Source organism: Elgaria multicarinata, chromosome 8 (assembly GCF_023053635.1).
Source record: "Elgaria multicarinata webbii isolate HBS135686 ecotype San Diego chromosome 8, rElgMul1.1.pri, whole genome shotgun sequence".
NCBI lineage: Eukaryota > Metazoa > Chordata > Lepidosauria > Squamata > Anguidae > Elgaria > Elgaria multicarinata.
In genome coordinates this window covers 55941947-55963805 of record NC_086178.1, presented here as the reverse complement: position 1 = coordinate 55963805, position 21859 = coordinate 55941947, and the positions used below count along the sequence as shown (strand labels likewise).

Below are 21859 nucleotides of genomic sequence, written 5' to 3'. Positions count from 1 at the left end.
GAAGCATGCCATGCCTACGGGGGTATCACAGTGTGGCTATCATGCACTACATTTTTAGGATCTCAGATGTGTGCAAAAATGTAGTAAACAGCAGAACGTTTCCAAAATGTAGGAGAGCAAAGAATATAAGGTATGAGAGGAAATGCTGAAAAAACAACCCAGATATGCTTAAGCAAAAGGCAGGCAGAGAAAGAAGATATGGCTGTAGCCATTTCTAAACACTAATAAACCAAACAAACATTTTATTTTGCAATAAAGAATATCATCTGCTTATAACAATTCAATCACTGCAGCTGAGCTGAGGATACAGCAACTGTTTTATTTATTTATTTTAAAAATTACCATCTCTAGCACCATACTTTATTCCAAGTGTAGGTTTCTATATGGGCATTTTGAGATTTTATTTTATTTTCAGTTCCTTTTCTAATTAACATATTTCTTTGATTCTAAGACACACTTTTTCCCCATATAAACATCTCTAAAAACGGAGTGCTTCTTAGAATCGCGGTTGCGTTTCTTATTTCTTAGAATCAAAGCTTTTTTTCTGTTGGTGGTGCTGAAATTAGTGTGCGTCTTAACATCGATGGTGTCTTAGAATCCAAGAAATACAGTATCTCCTTCGGGGGGGTTTACCTGAAGTGAAGTTAGTATGATGGGAGCTTTTGTCCAACACATCTGGAGGACACGCCAGGCTGGGAGGGCCGCTTCTTGGTTTCCATCATTTGAATAAGACACCCACAAGTGTCCACTGGCAAGGACGGGATGGGGAAGGCCCCTGGAGAACCACACCTTGTCTTTTCACTAGTACTGCAATTTCTCCTTACCGCTCAGTGTTTTCTTCTATAGTTTGTCGATTTCTTTGAAGTAACAACTAGGGCTGTTTTAATTGACTTTGCCGGAACGCCTACAATCATGCCGAGAGATCTGAGGCAGAGGTAATCTACGTGGCTTATCTTTACTCTTGACTTTCACTCAATGATTCCTTCCAACTCATCTCTTACTGTGCTGAGAGTTTCAAACTGCGTAACGCTGATTAAAGTGGGTTTCCATGGGGATCGTGTGCTGTAGCAGGTGCTGGTGCAATGCATCTTATCCAGGGCTACCCTTTTCTGTGTTGTGGGGGAGGGAGGTCTGGAGGAAAAAAACATCAGTGTATGACCTTTCAGTATGAGCTTTTGCATCCTTTAGTGTCTTTAATAATGAGGGCATTTTAGACAGGTTGCGGGGGACTTACAAAGTGCCATTAAAATTCAAGGCTCAGTATGGAGCCACCTTCACTCGCCCTTGTCTTTCCAGGTTTGGGAAGTGGTGACAAAGCCCACTTGAGCCACAGCTTCAGGGAGTGCTCCTTGAGGTTCTATCTCAGTCAGAAGCTGCTCTCCAACCCCCCTCCTGCCTTCTCTGAGGGGGAAGGGCCTATCTGGAGGCCTTTATTGGCTGGTTGGGGGGGGGGGGCTAGTGAGTAAGAGGTCCTCAATTGGGGAAAAATAATCATAAGAACATCAGAAGAGCCCTGCTGGAGCAGACTAGCTTCCTCTTGTTACTCTTGACTCTCTCAATGATTCCTTCTAATTCATCTGAGAGTAGCAAATTCCATGTATCTGTTTTCAGTTTCTCAGTTGTCGAAATGGAGGGGTGTAAACAGTGGGGTCCTATGAGGATCTGTATTGGGACCAGTGCTTTTTAAATTGTTCATAAATGATCTAGATTTAGGGGCGAGCAGTGTGGTGGCCAAGTTTGCTGATAATGAAAAGGAAACATTAAGTAAGCCTATGCCCCCTAGATAGCACCTGAGGGACATAAGATTTTTTCGGATTACTGGATCCAAGGCTAGAGATGGCACTTCAGCCTCGGACCTTGGGGTCCAAGCTCCCCGCCCTCTCCCTGCCAGGGTGGAGAGAACCATGCCAGTTCCCTCTACAAGGTCGGAGGAAAGGAAAGGGGTCGTTCCTGTGCACAGGGAGGGAAGAGCTTATGGGTATCCCCAGACCTCCCTCTCTCCTCCCGACAACTCAGCCAGATGGGTGAAAATGCCCATCTAGCTATATTCCAGAGTGGGAGGCGTGGCAGAGGTGAAGTTCACCTGTGCCGCACTTCTTGCTCTGCATTGGATACTTGTAAGCCTGCGAGTTTGGAGGCTTACGAGTATCCAGGGCAGATCACATAGGATTGCGCCTAAGAGGTTTAAAAGAATTTCTCCAAACTGGGGGAGTGGACATTAAAATGGCAAATGTGATTCAATGTAAACAAGTGTAAAGTGATGCACACTGGGGCAAAACATGACTTGATGTATATGCTGATGGATCTGAACTGGCAGCGATTGACTAAGAAAAGGATCTTGGGATTGTGGTGAATAACTTGATGAAAATGTCAGCCCAATGTACAACTGTGAAAAAGCTAATTCCCTGTTGGGATCATTAGGGAGGGTATTGAAAATAAAAATTGTCAATATCGTAAAGACATTATACAAATCTATTTCAGAGAAGCTCCGAAGGCAAAAGGTGTGAGGCCAAAAAAAATGCCAGCACATTTTAGCTGAAAGCCTTTACTGCCAATTCTGAAGTCTTATGAGAGGCATTTCAACCATTTAGAATTGGAAACCAGGGTGTGGGGTGGGTGGGTGGAGGACTGCACAAAAGCTGGGAAACCACCAAATGATCACTGGCTGGGGGAAAGTAGACATGGCTGTCTGAGCAACCAGAGAAAGGCTGGATTTGGCACCCAGGCATGGAGTTCTGGACCGTTGGCTTTATTGAATTCAAATATGTTACTGCACATAGTAATTTATAATTTAAGAACTTACCATCTTTCTAGACTTCTATAGCATGATAGCTTGAGGTACTTGTTATTTTTAAAGTATTATTATATTTATATCGAGCTGTTATATGGGAATCTCTGCGGTCACTTATCTAAAGGAATGATCCATTCAACACCCGCTTAGCCCCAGCAGTGCTGCAGCTTTCGATTCTCCCAGACTTTTCCCTTCCCTTAATTATCTTTGATGGCTGGTGGCTACTCAAAGCCACTGGGAATTTCTATTACGCCAGCTTAGCAGAGAGTAGCAAAATGGTATCTTTTAGCATTTTCCATTTGAATCTAGAGAGTGAGCCAGCCTTAGAGAGCTTCAAGGTTGGTGGTCAGGACCCGATCCTGCTTCAAGACTAATACTGCCTTCCTGCTTGTTCCCAGTCAATGTATAGATCTGTCAATAAACAGAAAATACAAATACCAGTTCAATGGCCTTTACTAGGCCAAAAATGTGCAAGATTTCAAGATTTCCAGATCTCTTCATCAGGCAAGATATTACAAAAAGCAGGCTGGCAGGGGTGGATAGGCTGACTAGATAGTCTCCATAGTCAGAGTTTTAAGATGATATGGAGGTTTGCAGACATTTGAACCTTGGTTAAGTCTTTAATACGCTCACAACTTGATCTCATCAGTGAACTTCCTACTGCTTGAAACCAGAAAACAGCATTGATGAACTTATCCTCCATGATCAGGCTGTCAATGGTTACTGGACATGAAGGCTATATGGTACTACTTGCTGGGTAATGTGAGTGGGAGAGTGCTATTGCATGCATGTCCTAGTTGTGGGTTTCCCATGGGCAGCTGATTGGCTATTGTATGAAGAGAATGCTGGACTAGATGAATCTTTAGTCTGATCCAGCATGGGTCTTCTTAAGTTCTTATATAGGCTCATGTCATGAACTGTTCAGGCAAGGGGTGTTGTTTTATCCTATTACCAGCGATGTTAGACCCATTTCAATAGGTGCCCATGACAGCTCAAGAACAACACACATCATGCTTTCGCAGGAGTACAGATTGAATATCTGGTGGCAGATAAGAGCAGAAACTGGGCAACACACTTCAAGAAGGATGCAGACAAGCTGGAGTGTATACAGAGGAGGGCAACGAGGATGATGAGGGCCCTGGAAACAAAGCCCTATGAGGAGAGACTGAAAGAACTGGGCATGTTTAGTCTGGAGAAGAGAAGATTGAGGGGAGATATGATAGCACTCTTCAAAAACTTGAAAGGTTGTCACACAGAGGATGGCCAGGATCTCTTCTCAATCCTCCCAGAGTACAGGACATGGAATAATGGGCTCAAATTACAGGAAGCCAGATTCCGGCTGAACATCAGGAAAAACTTCCTGAATGTTAGAGCAGTACGACAATGGAACCAGTTACCTAAGGAGGTCATGGGCTCTCCCACACTAGAGGCAGCTGGACAACCATCTGTCAGGGATGCTATAGGGTGGATTCCTGCAATGAGCAAGGAGTTGGACTCGATGGCCCTATAGGCCCCTTCCAACTCTACTATTCTATGATTCTAATACTGAAAGCTCTAAAAACCTAGAAGATTCTTCTCCCTCCCCAACAATGGCATTTTCATAGAGCAAGTTTGGCTACAGTATTGGTGTCACTGAATGGAAGAGGATAGGAAAACGTCCTTTCTAGTCACCCCCTCGTTCTACTGTTTGGGCTAAACATTTTCTTCTGCAGAGCATTCAGAGTTTATTTTATGGGACTGTTCCTAATATTGAACCAAAGGAACTAATGCATCCAGGCATTCGTCTCCATGAGAACAGGCAGCTCTTTCGTTAATTCCGCCAGCCCCCTATCAACTGCCGATGCTACAAGTGAAACAAATAACAAATGCACAGCTGCCACACAAGCTTTGATTTGGCTATCTAATTAACCAGAGAGACACATGCTGACAAAGAATGTCCCTCTGAATAATGGCATGCTTTCCATAGCAAGCAGACATTGAAACAGCAGCAGCTGTTCATTAAGTAATTCCAAAGCAGCAAATGAAGATACTCGGGAGAGGGGAGATGCATTCAGTCATGTGTGAATGCATCTCTTCCCCATGCCACTTAGGGCTATTTGCAGCAGGTCTGCAGTAGAGTGGTGGTGGTGGTTTAACCCATTCTGCCCACGCTTGCACGGTGAGCCCAATCCAATCTTTCCAAGGAGCTGCTATTAATTGCAGAACGGAAAACACGTAGGGTCAATACAGATGTCTATATGTTTTCCCATGGGGCTAATTGATGGTAGTTGGCCTTGAGAGCACAATCCTATTCCAGAGTCATACTTGCTGCTTCTGAGGGTAGGAGAGTTACACAGCGTGGAACTCCACTTTCCCCACAACATAATTGGGTGCATAAGATTGCTCTGCCATACGTATTTGCTGCAGTAAGTGTAGGCATACTTTAATTGATTAAAACCAAAAACTTAATAATCACAGTCCAGAGCTGAGCTTTCAAAACTTTTTCATCAGCTTTTAAAATCTGGGTGAACTCTCTAGCCCTTAAGAGACTGATCTTGTCCTTTACAAAAAAGAAAAAGAAAGCTTTCTCACTCCAAAAGGGAAAAATAATTTCATTTTTGTATTTTAAGAAAAGAAAGGGGAATACAAAGGTAGCAAAATAGTCCCCCTGCAACAAAAAACAATGAAGCAGTGTGTAGCACTTGTTAACAATTTCAAATTATCTTATTTAGTCTTATATTAATTGGTTCTTTTAAAAGCAGTCTTCCATATTTGCATATATAACAAATTAGAAAATATGCGCAATGAGGATTACTACTTGCCACAAATCTAGCCTGTGGAATCTGGCTTTCCAGCATGGCAGCAGATGAAGTCTCACTAATCAGCTCAGATTTTAAACAACACACAGCCTATGCTTTGAGACATGATGGTAGCAAGAAGCCATCTAAAATGGGGCAGGCAGTGTGTGGTTCAGAAGCCAGCACTTCTATTTCCCCATAGCTTCTTGTCTCTGACAGTAGTACTTCAATCAGCACTAAACTCCACCATTTACCTCCATTCTTATCCTCTCACAGAATAAAACTTGGAAACTCAAGAGATCTTGGAGAGTTCCTAGAAATATGTTGGCCAGAAGAAGGAAATAGATGTACCACAGCTGCTTTTACAGGCCCAGCTTCTGAGTTTAGAGTTGAGGAAGGAGCACAGGTTGTATTATTAGCATTTATTGCTCAAACATTTATTAGAGGAGGCGGATATGCCTCTTTCCCTCTCACACAAAGTTCTAGGCTGGTTGAAGCACACATAGTTGTGCAGAGAGCAAGAGTAGCAGTTTGAGAGAAGAGTCAAACTGCATGGATCCATAAATACTAGAAGGGGGGACTGGGATGGGTTGCACATCTTCCACTCTTCTTCTTTTCCAGCTGAGAATAGTACACACAGCCAACGTGCGCGACTAATGGTCACACTCCACTTGCAAGGAGCAGCTCGAATTGTGAAGCAGCAACAACCAGACCCACACAGTCAGCTGCCTCAACAGGAATTGCACCACAGAGGAGTCCTTTGCAGGGACCTTTCTCCTTCAGACATGGGGCTGCTTCTTGCGATGCTTCTTGCCTGCCTGGGCCCCACGTTGGGCCCCCTTCATAAGGCCCTTGTACTGTCCCTGAAGCTTGACCGTTTTCCTGCAGAAAGAAAAACAACAGATTGGAATGGAGTTCTGCCTACAGCAGAGCAGACAAGGGTGCAGGGCTCCCAGAGAGGCATGCGTGTTTCATGGTTCTCCAGCAAGCAGGTCGGGTATAGTGGTGACAGTGGAGCAACAGATCTGAAAGAGAGGATGCTTGAAGGCACAGGGCAAAGCCTGTTTCAATACATACTTCTCCATGACAGAATTTTACAGACAGAGGGAAATCCTGACCAAGCAGAGGCCTTGCCTATACCATTAAGTGTTTCTCCATTCCCACCCCCTTTGGGAGAGGGGGCAGGGAGAACCATACTAAATGGTGGAACACATGATTTGCATGTAGAAGGTCCCAGGTTCAAGCCCCTGGAATCTCCAGGTAAAAGAACGAGGTGGCGGGAAAGACTTTCGCCCGAGACCTTGGGGAGCCAATGCCAGGCAGAGTAGGACTGGGGTCTCAATCTGGCCCTCTGGGATTCCCCAGACGGCCACCTCCCCTTTCCCTAGCCCCTCCCCCCTAATTGTTTGGTGATTTCCTGGCTTTTCTGCAGTTTTTACCCCACCCCATTCTAAAAGTGTGAAATTCCTCTCCTAAGGCTTGTTACTGGCACTATGCTAAAGTATTTTGGCCCTTTCTCTTTTGCCTTTGAACTCACCCACCACTGGAATGGAGCTTCTTCGAAATGGAATTCAGCCCTTGGGGTGAAAAAGGTTCAATACCCCTGAAGAAGACAATACTGGGCTAGATGAACAAACAGTCTGAGGTGGTATAAGCAGCTTCCTATACTATTCCTATACTCTTGCATCATACCTCCTGTTGAGTTTTGCTCGGTTCAGTGGGATATAAGCATAAGGATCCAGACGGCCCTTCTTCTTGATGTCACCTTTGCCTTTCTGTGGGAACAGAAGGGAATCAAGTACTTAGCAGCAGGTAGTCAGACCAAAGTGTACACAGCACAGACTATACCCCAAAATGGCTCCCCACTTCAACTACGCAAAAGGCACAACTATCAGTCTCTCGGGGATACAAAGCAAGTACTTGGCACCAGAACTGCTGTGACCATAGAACTGACTTAGAAGTATCGAGATCCATTTTTAAACAGGAGCTGGTCTGCAGCCCAGGATTTCAATTGGGGATCAATAGAATGTGTAGGAGTGTATATATGAAGATAGTTCTAAGTCAGGGACGGGGAACTTGCGGCCCTCTAGATCTTCTAGTCTGTGACTCCCATTATCCTTCACCACTGACTATGCTGGCTAGAGTGGATGGAAATTGTAAGCCAAAACATCTGGTGGATTACAAGTTGCCCATGGAGCCTTCTGATCCAGGCTACGGCCTCTCCTCTGGCTGGCCCACCCCTTCATGTTTCCTGATGGAAGATCAAGGAGGGAACTGTGCACCATCAGCAGCTGCTACCGCCAAATGGCAGCTCCTCTCCACCTTGCCCATTTGTTAGGAAAGGTTGACGGGGGGGGGGGGGAACTTTAGGAGACCCCTTCAAGGCATTTGAAGTACAGGAGAAAGAGAAAGATGGTTCTGTCCTACCTCTATTATGCAGTCCTCAAAACATTGCCTCTAAGGGAACGTGGCCCTTGATGGACGTAATGTTTTACGGAATGCCTCAAGAAAGTGTCCTGAGAGGAGAATGGCTCTTTAACTCCTGTTCCAAGTCACCTGTTAACATTCTTTAAAGATATCATAAATCCGTACTTAATCTGTCAAGCCCAGAAAACAATGTTTCCTATGATGTGGAAGCTCTGGCAGTAACAACCACCTGAAGGCCTAACTACTCACACTATGATCTTACCTTTGCCTTGTATTCTACTCCAGGGGCTGCATTTTTGCCAACAGGCCGATGGATTCCACTGCCTCCAGCTGTAAAGAACAAACAGAAACAGGACAGGAATAACTTTAGGGCTTGAAATGGTAAGAGAAACTTGTTCACTCCTCTCAGCTGTGCTTCGAGAACATAGCTAGCACTCCTCTATTTAGGGCCAGCTTCCAGGCTGCTTACGTCATGCCCGGCCACACCATGCAATGGCTTATCACCACATTACTCTACTTCTGTAGCATGTGGAAGTATCATTATAGTGATGGGCTGAATATATTAAGGTTGAAGTGGAAGCCTATTACACTGAGGTTGTTTCAAGTGATAGTCAGTGCACACCAGCCATCAAGGAGCCCACGTGTACCTTTGTACTGCGGTTGTGCCTCAGTGCCAGGCTCCTCATCATCTGCTGCCTCTTCCTGGAATCGGCGCTTCTGAGCTTTCTTCTACAAAGGAGATTTCATACATCAGCATGGGCATGTGCACAAGACATCATTAGGCTTCTTAGCAAGTTTCAAAACTTCCCCTCCCTTTTCCTGCGCTACTGCTTGTCAAAGACAGCCACATTTGAGAGCCAAGCTCAATTCTCTCTGAACGCCAGAGAATCCATCTCAGTAACAACGTGAGGAGTCTCCCACATTCAGGGAGGAGTCCCCAAATACCTGTTCTCCCTTCCCATATCTTATTACTTACACTCCGGATCCCGACTTCCTGCATTAGATCTGCCATCTCCTCATCCACTCCTGTAGCAGAGAACACAGACATCAGACACAGCACCCACAGAAGCGAAACACTAAGCAGCTTTAACCAATGTTTGCATATTTGTCTTATTTATATGTTTTAGTTTTATTTGAAGTGATTTTAATTGGATGTGTTTAATGTATTTTAATATATTAATTATTGACTTACTTTTTCTGTGCTTTATTATTAGCTGCCTTGAGCACTATTAGTGGAAAGGCAGAATATACAATTTAGAAATAAATAAACTAGGTCTTCCTCATCAGGCTCACAATCAAGATGAGCCAACATAAGTTTCATGAAACGGGGTGTGCGGTGAGAGAGGAAGAGAAGATTATTAGTTCGCATGTTTTAAAAAATCCTAGATTCTGTACTCAGAAATTCCTAGGTTCTAAAAAACTACAGACTCCCAGAACTTACATAAAAAGTATTCCAGTTATGTCAATCTGAATGAATTTTCTCACTGTAGTTTATTCTCCTTAAATAACTTTTGTTATTGTGTAGACCAGGCACCCTCCTGATGTTTAACTATAACTCCCATTGTCCATCACTGACAATGGGAATAGTACCCCAACACATCAGGGGGCCCACTGAGTTGGGAGAATAGGGTGTACACTAAACACTGCTATAGAACTTCATCTATGTCAGATAAAATCTGGGTCGATAAATGAATGTAACATTTTTGCACTCATGGTGGGACTGGATTTCACACCTGGCTAGTAGGAAGAAACCAACGCTATTATCAGAATTCACACATCCTTCAATTAATACATTAGGCCAACTATTGGGCCCCATCCACCAGTACCTTTAATTCCTTCTTCCTGTTCCTCTTCATCTTCACATATGATGAGACGACCGTCGGCAGATACCTTGAAGTCATGACTGACTTTCCCAGCCTGGCCAGTGCCTGGCTTGGTAGCTGCATGAAAGAAGAGCACAGAAGACTGATGAAGCAGAGCAGCCTTGGCCCTAGTAATCTCATCTTCCCCACCAAACTGAAAGGTCAAAGACTGAACTGTGCCATCTTCAGACTGCTCTTACCCAGAACCCTCTGTGCCACATTAGGGTCCAAGAAATTCAGGGGCTCGTCACTTTCTCCTTCCTTGAGCCAGGCTTGGTTTTGTTTCCACAGGGCTTTCCTGGTCTCTCTCCCTTTGTGCTGCTTGATGTCGCCTTCCAGGTCAGAGTCAGAGTCTGCGAGGACCTCCTCCATGCTACAGGCCAGAAGGTGGGAGGAAGGCAAGACAAGTCAAACCTACTGAGGGCCCATAGAGCACTTCTACCAGAAAGCCCTCCAGGTCTGGCCTTAAAAAGGCAATGGTCTTTTAGCCTCCACTCTGAGCTCTAAAAAACATTCATACCTCTCTCCTCCCTTGGGCCGCACCAATGTCTCTTCCTCTTCTGCAGAAGCAGCTGCTGCCCGTTTCAAAGCTTGCCGCTTGCGATTCCTTGCCTCAGCCTTGCGGAGATTCACCAGCACCTTGCGATACGACTCCGGGAGCAAAGCCTGTAAAGGCTCAATGCTAGAAGGGAAGATGAGATTCGAGGGTTATGAAAACCAGCTTTTCTCCTATCTAACAAACCCAACTATGGAAATCAGACAGACCTCCAAAGCTTCAGGGCACATTCAACTTAAAATTCAGGAGACAAGAAAAGAGCTTTCAGCCAAGTTGGAAGACTCTTACAACTGGACAGAAGTCCCACAGAAATGGAAGTGAGCTAGTTTAGAGCACTGGCATAAGAAAGGCTTCGTAGCAAACTGCTAGATGCAGGTGTCGACGAACATGCCGGCCACCAGCATGAAGGAATCTCCTGGTGCCCCGCATTTGTGGACAAGTATGAAGCAAGAGATCTCTCCCCTCTCTGAACTTGAAAAGTGGAATATGGGAGGGGGGGGCTGAATTAAGATGGAAGAACTCTTCTAGATCTATTTATATGGATATAATCTATTTCATACCCATAAAGGAGATGTCAATATACCAAGTGCATAATTCTTAATTTTCTAAAAAGATGCCTGCTCAGGTATTCACCATAAGAAGTGCGGAGAAAATATTTTATCTTTTTCTGTGCTCTAGAAATCACTTGGAGGTGCTTGTCAAATGCAAAGGACTGCTCATCCATACCTTTGAAGTGGTAAAATCTGCAAGTCTATACTTGCATAAGGAACTATGGTTCAAGAATCCTTTGAGCTGCATCAAGTATTTGCTGTGGTGCCTGGGGCTACTCACCAATGTGCACTCACATACACCTCACAGGACACTGGAGGTGGTGGGTGGTTTAAGGCTCTTTGAGTGCCCTATGCTTGTCATCTAGCAAGTGAAGAAGTCTGGAGAAGGGATCAGCCTCTTAACCTTGGAGCAGGATGAAAGGTTGGGATCTAGTTCAGGAGGAGCAGGAGTCTTGCCACTTGGAGAATGCCGTAGTCAGTGGTAGTCTGACCCCCCTCTCTCTCCTCCCTCCCTCCCATCCATCCATGTGCAAGGATGGAGAAGGAGGAAACTATGAACAATACCTGGCTAGAGATGTGAAGGCCTGGGGATAAAAAACAAAGCCTTTCCTCCCCTGCTCCGAAATAATGAAGAAAACATGGATTATGGAATGTTTTATTTTTAGTATGATGAATAAAATGTTTAAGACTAGGTATTCATCTATTCATATATCCAAATGATTTCCAAAAACTATGTGCAGTATCAGATTATTACTATTTCTGTGCACTGAGGACAAGTCCTTAGCTGCAAACTGAGACTACAACTCTCAAATGCAAGAGCAAGATGCATTTCTGCATCTAGGGGGCAGCACTGCCATGGAAGCAGAGACTGAAACGAGTCTGATTAAATTTCATGCATATTCATTGAATCTTGAGATTCCTTATAGTTCAGGAGCTTGTACAAAAAATTTTAAAAAATTAAAGAGTAAATTCAATTCAGAATAATTGTTTGAATACACTGTACTTCTAATATACCAAATGTGTTAATTTTATGCCAAACCAAGTTGTACATAATTACATTTTATTTTCCTAAAGCAACAAAGTGACTTTCAATCTGTAAAAAGTCCTGATATTGCATTTTTCCAATTTTTCCCAAAAATTAATCCTCCCCCACTCCAAAAAACGGGGAAAATACATTCCCCCCCCCATGGCTTCAAAATGTCCAGGCATTTTACATTTCTATACCTGGCTATCAAAGCCAGACCAAATTTGCAGACAGCTACTGCCACATGCAACCCTCGACTCCCAATATTCTGACTCTGCGTGTACCTGTACCTGTGCCCAAGATGGCACAGTCCAAGACCAACCAGTCTAGAAAGCAAGTGTTCCAGAATGAGAAGTGTCTGAGGAAGGGAATGATGCACCTCACCCATCCGCCCTCTAATCCCAGCACTAACCCAAATTTGCGGATCAGTTTGGAAAGGAGGTTTCGCAGCTTCATGCGGAAGTGGCGCCTCATGTCGTCTGTCAATCCTCCGATAGCTTCTAACTGTAAAAAAGAACACAAACCTTAAAAATTTGGTCACTGTCCCCATCTCACTTCTGAAGTCAGTTCCATCAGTCCTCTCTCTCTCTCTCTCTCTCTCTCTCTCTCTCTCATGTGCATGCACACATATCCTGGGATGGTTTCCCACTACTTCCAAAGAGCACAAGAAGTGACACAGTGGCCTTGCTCATACATAACTCTAACCAATGGTTTATTTGACCCATGGTTTGTTACTGTACCCAAGGTTTATCTGGAAGATGATCATATAAACTGTGGCTTGTTTTCTCAATCCCTGGGTTGTTTCCTCCACCTTTACCCTCTCCCTCTCTGTATCCCAAGTGCCTTTGCAACACTGTAGTGCCTACATATAGAATGGCTGGTTTTTAAAAAGTTATTTGCCCCCTGCCTCTATAACGTAGCCAAACAACCCATGAACAACCCACAGTTCTGGGTTCACATTTAATCATCCATCCACCATACAAATCTATGACGCATCCACATTTAAAATATTGTGTACAGTTCTGGTCACCCCATCTAGAAAACAATATTGTAGAGTTGGAAAAAGTGCAGAAAAGGGTATCAAAAATGATCAAAGAACTGGAGCAACTTCCCTATGAGGAAAGGTTACAGCAACTGGGATTATTTAGCTTAGAGAAATGCCGAGTAAGGGGAGACATGATAGAGGGTGCAAAATTATGCATGGTGTAGAAAAAATGGATAGGGAGACATTTTTCTCCCTCTCATAATACTAGAACCTGGGTCATCCCATGAAATTGATTGGACAGATAAAAGGAAGTACTTCTGCACACAGCACAGTTAAACTATGGAATTCGCTACCACAAGATGTAGTGGTGGCCTTCAATTTGGGTGGCTTTAAAAGGGGATTGGACAAATTCATGGAGGATGGCTATATACTACCTCCACTGTATCAGAGGAAATATGCCTATGTACACCACTGGGCAGGAGGGTGCAGTTGCACATGTCCTGCATGTGGGCTTCCCAGTGACAGCTGGTTGGCCACTGTGTGAATAGAAAGAATGCTGGACTAGATGGACCCTTTTGTCTGATCCAATAAGTCTCTTAGTATGTTCTTATGATTTAAACAACCCAGAGTTCACAATCAAACCATAGGTTCTCTTTCTGGGTTGTCAGTCCAATTTTATTGTCTATAGCTATAGTTTTTTGCAATCTTGGTGCAAAAGAAAAAAAAATCACAAAGGGGGGGGGGAAGTTGACAGGCCAGCCAAATCAATTCATGTGCACAATCTACAGCAACAGTTTTCAGGAACCTTGCTCTAAACTTTTTAGCAGCCACTACAAATAAGGCTACTTGATTAGTTGCATAAGGGTCTGTATCTTCAAATAATTTACACGGCTGCTCAGCCAAAGTTCTGTCAGACATTCCTCGAAGCAAGGGTACAAGAAATCTTTTCCTAGGGTTGCCATACAGTTCACAGAAAAAGATATAGTGAATAATATCCTCTATTTGTAAGGCCCCGCGTTGGAATACAAAAACATTTCTGTACCCTCCTTCTAGGTATAGTTGGGGTGGTTTGTGGTTAACAAACCTGGTTTGTTAGTACAGTGCATTCATGACAACCCAGAATTCAACAACCCAAAGCATGGATTAGCATTATGTGTGAACCAAACCAGTGTACTGTGAGGCTCGACACAGGATGGATCAGCAATTCTGATATGTACCCATTAACTCTGTGGCAAGTGCCAGAAAGTTTTAAGGCAGAACTACATTCCAAGATGCCTTCCTCCACTTTTCTTCTTTTTTGTTATGCAAGCTAGAGGTACTGCCATTCCCAGAACCTTCCTTCCACAGCTTTCCCCAACACATGCCGTCTCACCATGGTCTCCAAGTGCCGTCCCAAAAGTGCCGTGTCCAGGAGCAACAGTGCCACTTTGAGGAAGCCCAAGGCCGACTTCACAACATCCCTTGTCCGGGAGCCCACGATGAGGCAGACATGCTGCATGAGCTGTTCCAGGGCATCTGGCCCGACGTGTTCTGCAATTGTACGGAATAACATATTACAGTCTTTCAGGTTCTCTTCCACTCTCAGGCACATAACAGAAGTTCTGAGTTAGCACCAGACATCAGTATTTTTTTCTGCTCAGCAGCAACCCACCACCTATTCCTAACCAGGCATCCTAGTGCCTGCAACTGGCCTGATGCTGCTGGGAACTCCAAGTGTGCATAGTTCTCCGTTCAGGGAAACTGATACAGTCAAAGACATCATCCTTAAACATATCTGTAGGAATGTCCATGTCCATGCAATAGTTCCCTTCAAAGATAGTCCTTAAATTCAGTCTGATATCCCGCAGCCTTCAGTGCCTGCCAGTCCCAGGAAGAAGCTCTATTCTGAACTGCTGAGGATATAAACCCTGACCCAGTGAGCTTTTAGCATCTAGCTATCGTACCTTTGAACTCAAAGAGCAGACGGGCAAGAGCAAGCACAGTGCAGCTGATCATGGTGACGGAGCTGGTCAAGCCTGCGTAGACCAAGAGGAGGTAGCGCTGCATTCCGTCTGAAGGGAATAATTGCTTGGGGTTAGTGTCTCCCGATTACAGTGACCACACTGCACCAACACCCCTACACTGCTTGTCTCTGGGGGTGAAGAGGATCCCCAGAAGAAGGACCACAATGGTGTAAAAATGTCCATGTAAAGAAATGCCTCTATAACCGTTAGTGTCATGTAATGTTTACTTTGTGTGGCCTCTGTGAGGCTACAGTGTATCTGAGTAGGCCTGAGGCCTCGTTTTGTTACTGTCAAAGGCTTGTGTAGTAGCTGCTGAGTAACATTCTAGAGGGGACAGACAGACAATAGTTTTGTTAGATAGGACCTGGGTAAGGAAAATCTGGTTCTGATTGGCTGGGGATTCCAGCTAGGTGAAAAAGAGCAATTGGAAAATCACAGTTAAGGTATAACAACTGAGAGAGATAGTCAGGGGTAGTCAGAGAAGGGGAAGGTCTGCTTGTTGGTGTGTGGGTTTTTTAAAAGGGCTAGGAGAAAGTGAATATTAAACTATTCTTTCTCTGTGGGATAACCTTAGGCGGCTAGTGAAGAGCAGGAGACTGTGTTATGCCAAGAGGCTGCCCTAAGATCTTGCCAGAAGATGTTTGTATAAGCAGGCAGAAATACAACAGGAGGAGCTTTGCTGTCAGAGGGAGACTGTTCTCAGAAGCTGGGCCAGTTTGTAAGATTATTTGACTGGGCTGAAGGTTTAGGGAATTTGGCCTGAGGTAAAAAAAAGAAGAAGCTTTTAGAGGCTTGTATCAGCAACAGTGTTTCTCGAGCCCTAAAGAATTGTCACTAAGCAGGCTTATGAAACCCCCAAAGTAAATATTAGTAATCCCTTATGTACAAAATACTCTTTTAATAAATTGCTTGTTTAATAGTTCATCTTATACCAGCAATGAGGTTTATACAAGCCTCTTATACCAGCAACTAAGTTTTAAAGTATTTTAACAGAATTGGTGACAGCTGAAAAGGGTCAGCTTGTTATTGTGGCAGAGAGTTCCTTAGGCCCAGAAATATAAGCATTTGCTCTAAATAAGAAACCCCATAGTTGGGATTGCTCATTGAAAGAACAAGTTTCCCCATAGGTGGTGGCACTGCTAGGGAAAGGAAATCCCTCATAGAAGGAAAGGTTTCAAGAAGGAGAATAAGTCACTGTCATTGCCTAGATCTAGGCACCATAAAGACAATGCTAAGATACAGGTCTTCCAAGCAATCTGGAATTCTTTTGGGATATCAGAGGCCAAAAAGAGGGAAAGACTGTAGCTCAGTGGTACAACACATGCTCGCATGCAGGAAGTCCCAGGTTCAATTCCTTGCAACTCCTGGCTGGGCTGAGAAAGACCCCTGTCTGAAACCTTAGAGAGCTACTGCCCATCAGGATAGACAATATTAAGCTAGATGGGCAGATCGTCTGAGTTGGTGTAAGGCAGCTTCCCAAGAGAAGAGCACAGATATCAACAGTTGATAGACATTATGGGGAAGGGGACAGGAAATAGTCATATGTCACTGTGCTAGGGAGGACAGCAAAACTCTCATATTGCAGCCACTGGAAGCCCTTTCTCTAAAACTGAAACTACAAAAAATAATATTTTTTAAATCCTGATTTATACAGCACGAAGACAGCAGGCAGGGGTACTTCGAGCCCTGGTTACAGGCAGGATTAAAGTGAATTCTGCATTTCTGCAATAATGTGGAATTAAATACCAGATGCATAATTTACCCTGAGAATCAAAGATTTTAGCCACCATGGTTTCAAGGATAATTTGGGGGAAAGTGTGCAAGAAATGCCCATTGAAATCTCAGAAGTTATTATTATTATTATTATTATTATTATTTATTTATTTATTTATTTATTTATTTATTTATATAGCACCATCAATGTACATGGTGCTGTACAGATTATACACAGTAAATAGCAAGACCCTGCCGCATAGGCTTACAATCTAATAAAGTTGCAGTAAACAATAAGGAGGGAAAGAGAATGCAAACAGGCACAGGGAAGTGTAAACAGGCACCGGGTAGTTAAAAAGAAGAAGTCAAATAGAAGTTCTAAGGGTCAGGTAGTTGGAATTCAAGTAGTCTGCACAGACTACCCCTTCCTATGGTTAAAGAGAATTATGCAGAATAACCAAATGCATTCAGATTTCATTAGTTTGCATAAAATTAATCTAGGTTGCAGAATTCAGGGATTCAGCGCGGAGTTAGGTCCATTTTAAAAAACACATATGGAGTTATATAGCCTAGTGCTAGGAGAGAGTTAATTAGGATTACTAGGACAACTGAAGCATCAGAGATGAAGAACAATGCCAACATGGCCTTTACTGAGAGAAGAGTGGGGAACATGGGGCAAAGAGGGCCATCGTTTTCATGCAACAGCCCAATGTGGGCAACCAAGACTCACCCTTTGGAGTGGGGCCAAAGCGCAGGAAGGCGTGTCCGATTTCTACGAGCAGATTGTAAGCGTTCTTGCGGGCACCCACAGACACCTCCTTGGTGCAGAGAACTACCTGGGGACAACAAAGGCAACATCCTGATACTACCTGCTGAGCACCTAAACCTCACTGCACCATCAGCTTTTAGAGCAGCTTTCCTCAACCTGGGGCGCTCCAGATGTGTTGGACTACAACTCCCAGAATGCCCCTCTGCTCTGCTGGCTGGGGCATTCTGGGAGATGCAGTCCAACACATCTGGAGCGCCCCGGGGTTGAGGAAGGCTGTTTTAGAGAGACAGGGAGAGAAATACAGAGAGTTCTAAAATAGCATCCATTCTAAACTTTACTACAAAAACAGCCCCTACAGAAACACTGCAGCCATCTATTTGGGTCCTTCTTTGTTTTTGTTGCAGTTTTTTTTTTAAAAAAAAATATCCACAAATAAACCTGAGGTAACAGACAAAGTGCTTTCCATGCAAAGAATCCACAGTGGCAGGCTCTCTTCCTACCCTGACTATCTAATTCAGATTCTGGTAGGGAGAATACAACTTCCAGCCTGTTGCTGGAATATCAGGTAAACTTGAAGAGCAAATGAGAACTCCTCAGTAACACTGCTACCATGGCAGGGCAGAAACTGGGAGGGAGAATTACTTTTCCAGTTGTCAGGGACAAAGCGAATTTGCGGAAGTCCTGCCTGTTGGAGCAGATGGGAAGAGTAGCCCACTACAACAGCTTTCCCCAAGGTAAGTTGGACTGCAACTCCCAATATTCTCAGCCAGCATGGGAACCAACTTGGGGAAGGCTGCCCTACAAGGCTACCTACTACCTTCCACTGATGGAGACTATAATAGTTATGCCCTGATCACAAGATTGAGGAAGAGAAATGACTACCTTCCCAACTGGAGGAAGATTCAGGCCTGTTCACCATGTGGAACAATACTATTATGCAAAAGGGGGCAAAGCCACAGGGAACAAGATTGGTTTGGAATATGTGCAGCTGCACTCGCCATGGGCTTGTCGGTTTTTATAGAAGGTGGAAGAGAAGAAAATGCAGTTTATGGGCTACAGAGGTCCTGGGGCTTTAGAATATAACAAATAAGAAGGATCACTGCCCTATAATATGGCTCTGTTTGGAGATTAAGGTTTCATTACACACATATTTATACACACACTCCAACATGCTGCCCCCAAAGCACCATTTCTCTCCATCTTCTGATGAGACAACTCCACAAGTACTTCCCTAGTTCCTTCAACCTCTTGGCAGCTTCTCCCTTTTCCTGCCCTTGTCGTTTCTCTCACCTCTGGGACCAGGGCAGTGACAAAATCCTCATGCTCCACTGTGAGCTGCTTGACTATATGGAAGAGACACTTCAGCCGGGGCTGGGGACAAGGAAAGAACATGGGGTTAGCGATGGAAAGGCAGAACGGTACCCAGAACACTCCCTCTTATCCTCCGCCATGCTTCAGCATTCTACTCATCTGAGATGGCAATGCAACAGCTCCTCTCTCTCCCCAGACCTGTCCCTCACCCTCTTGGCAGGTGAAGTGGCAGTGGGCAGGGAACCCAGGAGGGCCCTCTGCAGCTCCTCCAGGTGACTTCGCACAAAGTTCTGACATGCAGCCCGTTCAGAGGCGGTCACCTCCTCCAGCACCCGGTAGGCCTTCTTCTGTATCCTGTGGTCCTTGTTCTAGGAGGATTAGACCAGAGGGGTTATTCAAGAGATACAAGTTGCATGCACATAACCATACAGACCGCCAAGCCACACAATCTTGAAAGAGATACGTGGCCCAGCAACCAAGCAGAGGCTGTGTCTACAGTGCCTTTCAGACATTTTCCAAGTTGCATGGGAGCCATTTATCCCGAAGAGCTTCCATGGGGCTCAGAGAATGTTTAAGATAACACAAGCACATGGGCAGACGTCAACTGCATGGGTGAAAGAGCAGCTCACCTGCAAAGAGGGCTGGATGGTGCCATAGAGAGCATGCAGAGATGGCTCATCACTGTAGGCGGCCATGGCTACAACAAGGTCGAACATGGTGAGCCTGCAGCAGGGAGGGTACAGTTAGCAAACAAGAACACAAAACTACTCTCTTTAGGACTCTGCTTTCTCCGTAGGGAAAGCACAGAGCCAACACTCACTACTTATTAGTGTGTAAACCCATCACGTTGCACACCTAGTGAGCTAGGGTAAGGACTGGAAAGGCTACATGCATATCCTGGATGCATCCTCCCCCCTCTGATTCCATTCCTAATTTATCTAATTGGAGGGCTGGGGGTGGAATTTGGCCTCTAATGAGGCAGAACTCAAGTCAGTGCTCTGGAGCTAGGCAGGAGGACCACAGCTGAGAGAGGCTTGTTCCCACAGGGGGATAGAGACAACTCTGATTTGTGTAGGCTTGTCTACTAGATCAAGAGGGAGGGTACAATCCATTTGAGGAAACCTGGCTCCATTGTAAGAAAAACACATACTGAACCCCAACTCTGGAGCGGCTTTACCTAGTGAACTCTGAACTCTCAGGGCTAGTCAGTTTCTCACTAGCTTTCTCCAGGAAACCATGCACCATCTGCAATAGATACAAAGAGAGGGTCACTTTCAGAGCCACCTTTCCTGTGTCTATTCCCATGTCAGTTTCCAAGATCCACCGGGCTACAGACACCTCCTCTCTCCATCCTAGCACTCCAGCAAGAGGTGAAACCCCAACAGCCACATCTTGTTGACAAAAGTCTACTCACCTGTGGCTCGGTGACCGTCAAGTAAGCCCGGACAGTGTCCAACACAGAGCGCCGGTGCACAGGGCTCTCACTGGCGCCACCCTCTTGGCTATACACATTGAACAGGATGGGTAGGAAGTTCTTCGCAAAGCGCCCGACCTCAGCACGCTCGGCCTCTGCGTATGGAGGGAGCGAAGTACAGGGGATGAAGAGTCAATGACTAGAGATGTATGGATTGTTTTAAAACCATTTTATCTGTGTTTCGTGGATTATCAGGCATTTTTGTTCTGTTAACTACTCACTGGCAGAATCAGATTTTATTTATGGATGTATGAGAATTTTGTTCCTGTTTGTAAATGCACACTTGCACAAATCCTCCTCAAAAGTAAAACAAAACAGCCCACATCTCCGCAGAATCCACCAACTCAGAACAAGCCAGCCTGCTGCGGAATCCACAAGTCAGATTCATAGAAATCCAAACTCAGTTGAATACATTGCAGATTTCTCTGACATCCCTTTCAGTGACTGCTGATGCAGAGGGGCTTAAAACCACTGAATAGCAGGGGTCCTGCCAGGCTCTTCCACCACAGGCATTGCACATGGAGCATTGATGCATACTAGGAGAAAGAAGGAAGTTGACAACATGTATTTTATAGGGGAGAGACTGTGGCTCAGTTGTAGTGCTTATGCTTTGGATGCAGAAGGTCCCATTACCTGGAGAGGTGCTGCCACTCAGTATCAAAAATACTGGGCTAGATGGACCAATGGTCTGACTCCATAACAGATTCCTATGTTCCTAATGGACTACAAGCTGGTTAAAATCTACAGTTTTCTTTGATCTTGGGGGAGGAGGTGGACTCAGTAGGATCTTCTATATAGAACAGCCACAGAGCAAGCTACAAAGAGTAATTAGTATGCTCTATGAATGAGCATGGATCAACTCACTCTACCTGTTTTTCTCTGCTCTTGCTTCTCAAGAGGGAAGCAGAACTGGTCTGACTTTTATACTGCTAGTTTTACTCTACCCTGTGCCTCTTTGGTGCATTCTCTTCCCCTTCTTATTGTTTTATTGTGATTTTATTAGAATGTAAGCCTATGCGGCAGGGTTTTGCTATTTTATTGTTTTACTCTGTACAGCACCATGTACACTGATGGTGCTATAATAATAATAATAATAATAATAATAATAATAATAATGGTCTAAAAGTAGCTCCACCCATGAAGACTTTGCTGGAGGAAATGGGGCAAGCGTCTCTCCCACAGAAAGTCCATACCTGTCTGGCAACCTTTGTTAATTAGTTTGCGCAGAGCTTGGCACACAATCAGCCGCAGATCAGAACGGTCACTGATGGCCATGCCCAGGGTGCGTGCCAATCCTTTGAATGAGAGTACCACATCTATGGGGCGGCTGCAGAAACCAGGCAGCAGTGTCCATATCTGAGAGATAGAGAAGGGAAGAGGTCAGAACCGTTACCCACCCACATGGCTACACTCCCAGCCCCATAAGCACATTATCTCTACTCCAGATCAGAAAACCCATGAAACCAAACCTGGGAGTGGAGAGGGAAGGAGAGAGATTCCTCACCTGCCACTGCAGCGTATCATAGATCTTGGCTTCTAAGTTGTGTCCTACCTGGGCAAGCTCTGTGGCTGCAGAAAGGTAAGAGAGAAGTCTGTGATTGTAGCTTAGCAGGCAT

At 44.7% G+C, this 21859-nt stretch overlaps 1 protein-coding gene across 1 annotated transcript in view; it reads right to left on the bottom strand.

Moving 5' to 3' along the window:
• Positions 1 to 5975: 5975 nt before the first annotated feature.
• The window catches only part of RRP12 (ribosomal RNA processing 12 homolog), a 34193-nt gene continuing 18309 nt past the window's right edge, over positions 5976 to 21859 (bottom strand). Inside the window, exons 16-34 of the mRNA XM_063132513.1 lie at positions 21748 to 21812; positions 21437 to 21599; positions 20184 to 20338; positions 19947 to 20014; positions 19399 to 19492; positions 18979 to 19137; positions 18749 to 18829; positions 17420 to 17525; positions 14917 to 15024; positions 14346 to 14503; positions 12401 to 12492; positions 10378 to 10539; positions 10058 to 10230; positions 9822 to 9935; positions 8972 to 9021; positions 8643 to 8724; positions 8258 to 8325; positions 7261 to 7343; positions 5976 to 6450 (exon numbers count right to left, since the gene is read on the bottom strand). Of these exons, the coding sequence (XP_062988583.1) occupies positions 6348 to 6450; positions 7261 to 7343; positions 8258 to 8325; positions 8643 to 8724; positions 8972 to 9021; positions 9822 to 9935; positions 10058 to 10230; positions 10378 to 10539; positions 12401 to 12492; positions 14346 to 14503; positions 14917 to 15024; positions 17420 to 17525; positions 18749 to 18829; positions 18979 to 19137; positions 19399 to 19492; positions 19947 to 20014; positions 20184 to 20338; positions 21437 to 21599; positions 21748 to 21812 (2084 nt within the window). The 3' untranslated portion in view covers positions 5976 to 6347. The remainder of the gene's footprint in view (positions 6451 to 7260; positions 7344 to 8257; positions 8326 to 8642; positions 8725 to 8971; positions 9022 to 9821; positions 9936 to 10057; positions 10231 to 10377; positions 10540 to 12400; positions 12493 to 14345; positions 14504 to 14916; positions 15025 to 17419; positions 17526 to 18748; positions 18830 to 18978; positions 19138 to 19398; positions 19493 to 19946; positions 20015 to 20183; positions 20339 to 21436; positions 21600 to 21747; positions 21813 to 21859) is intronic.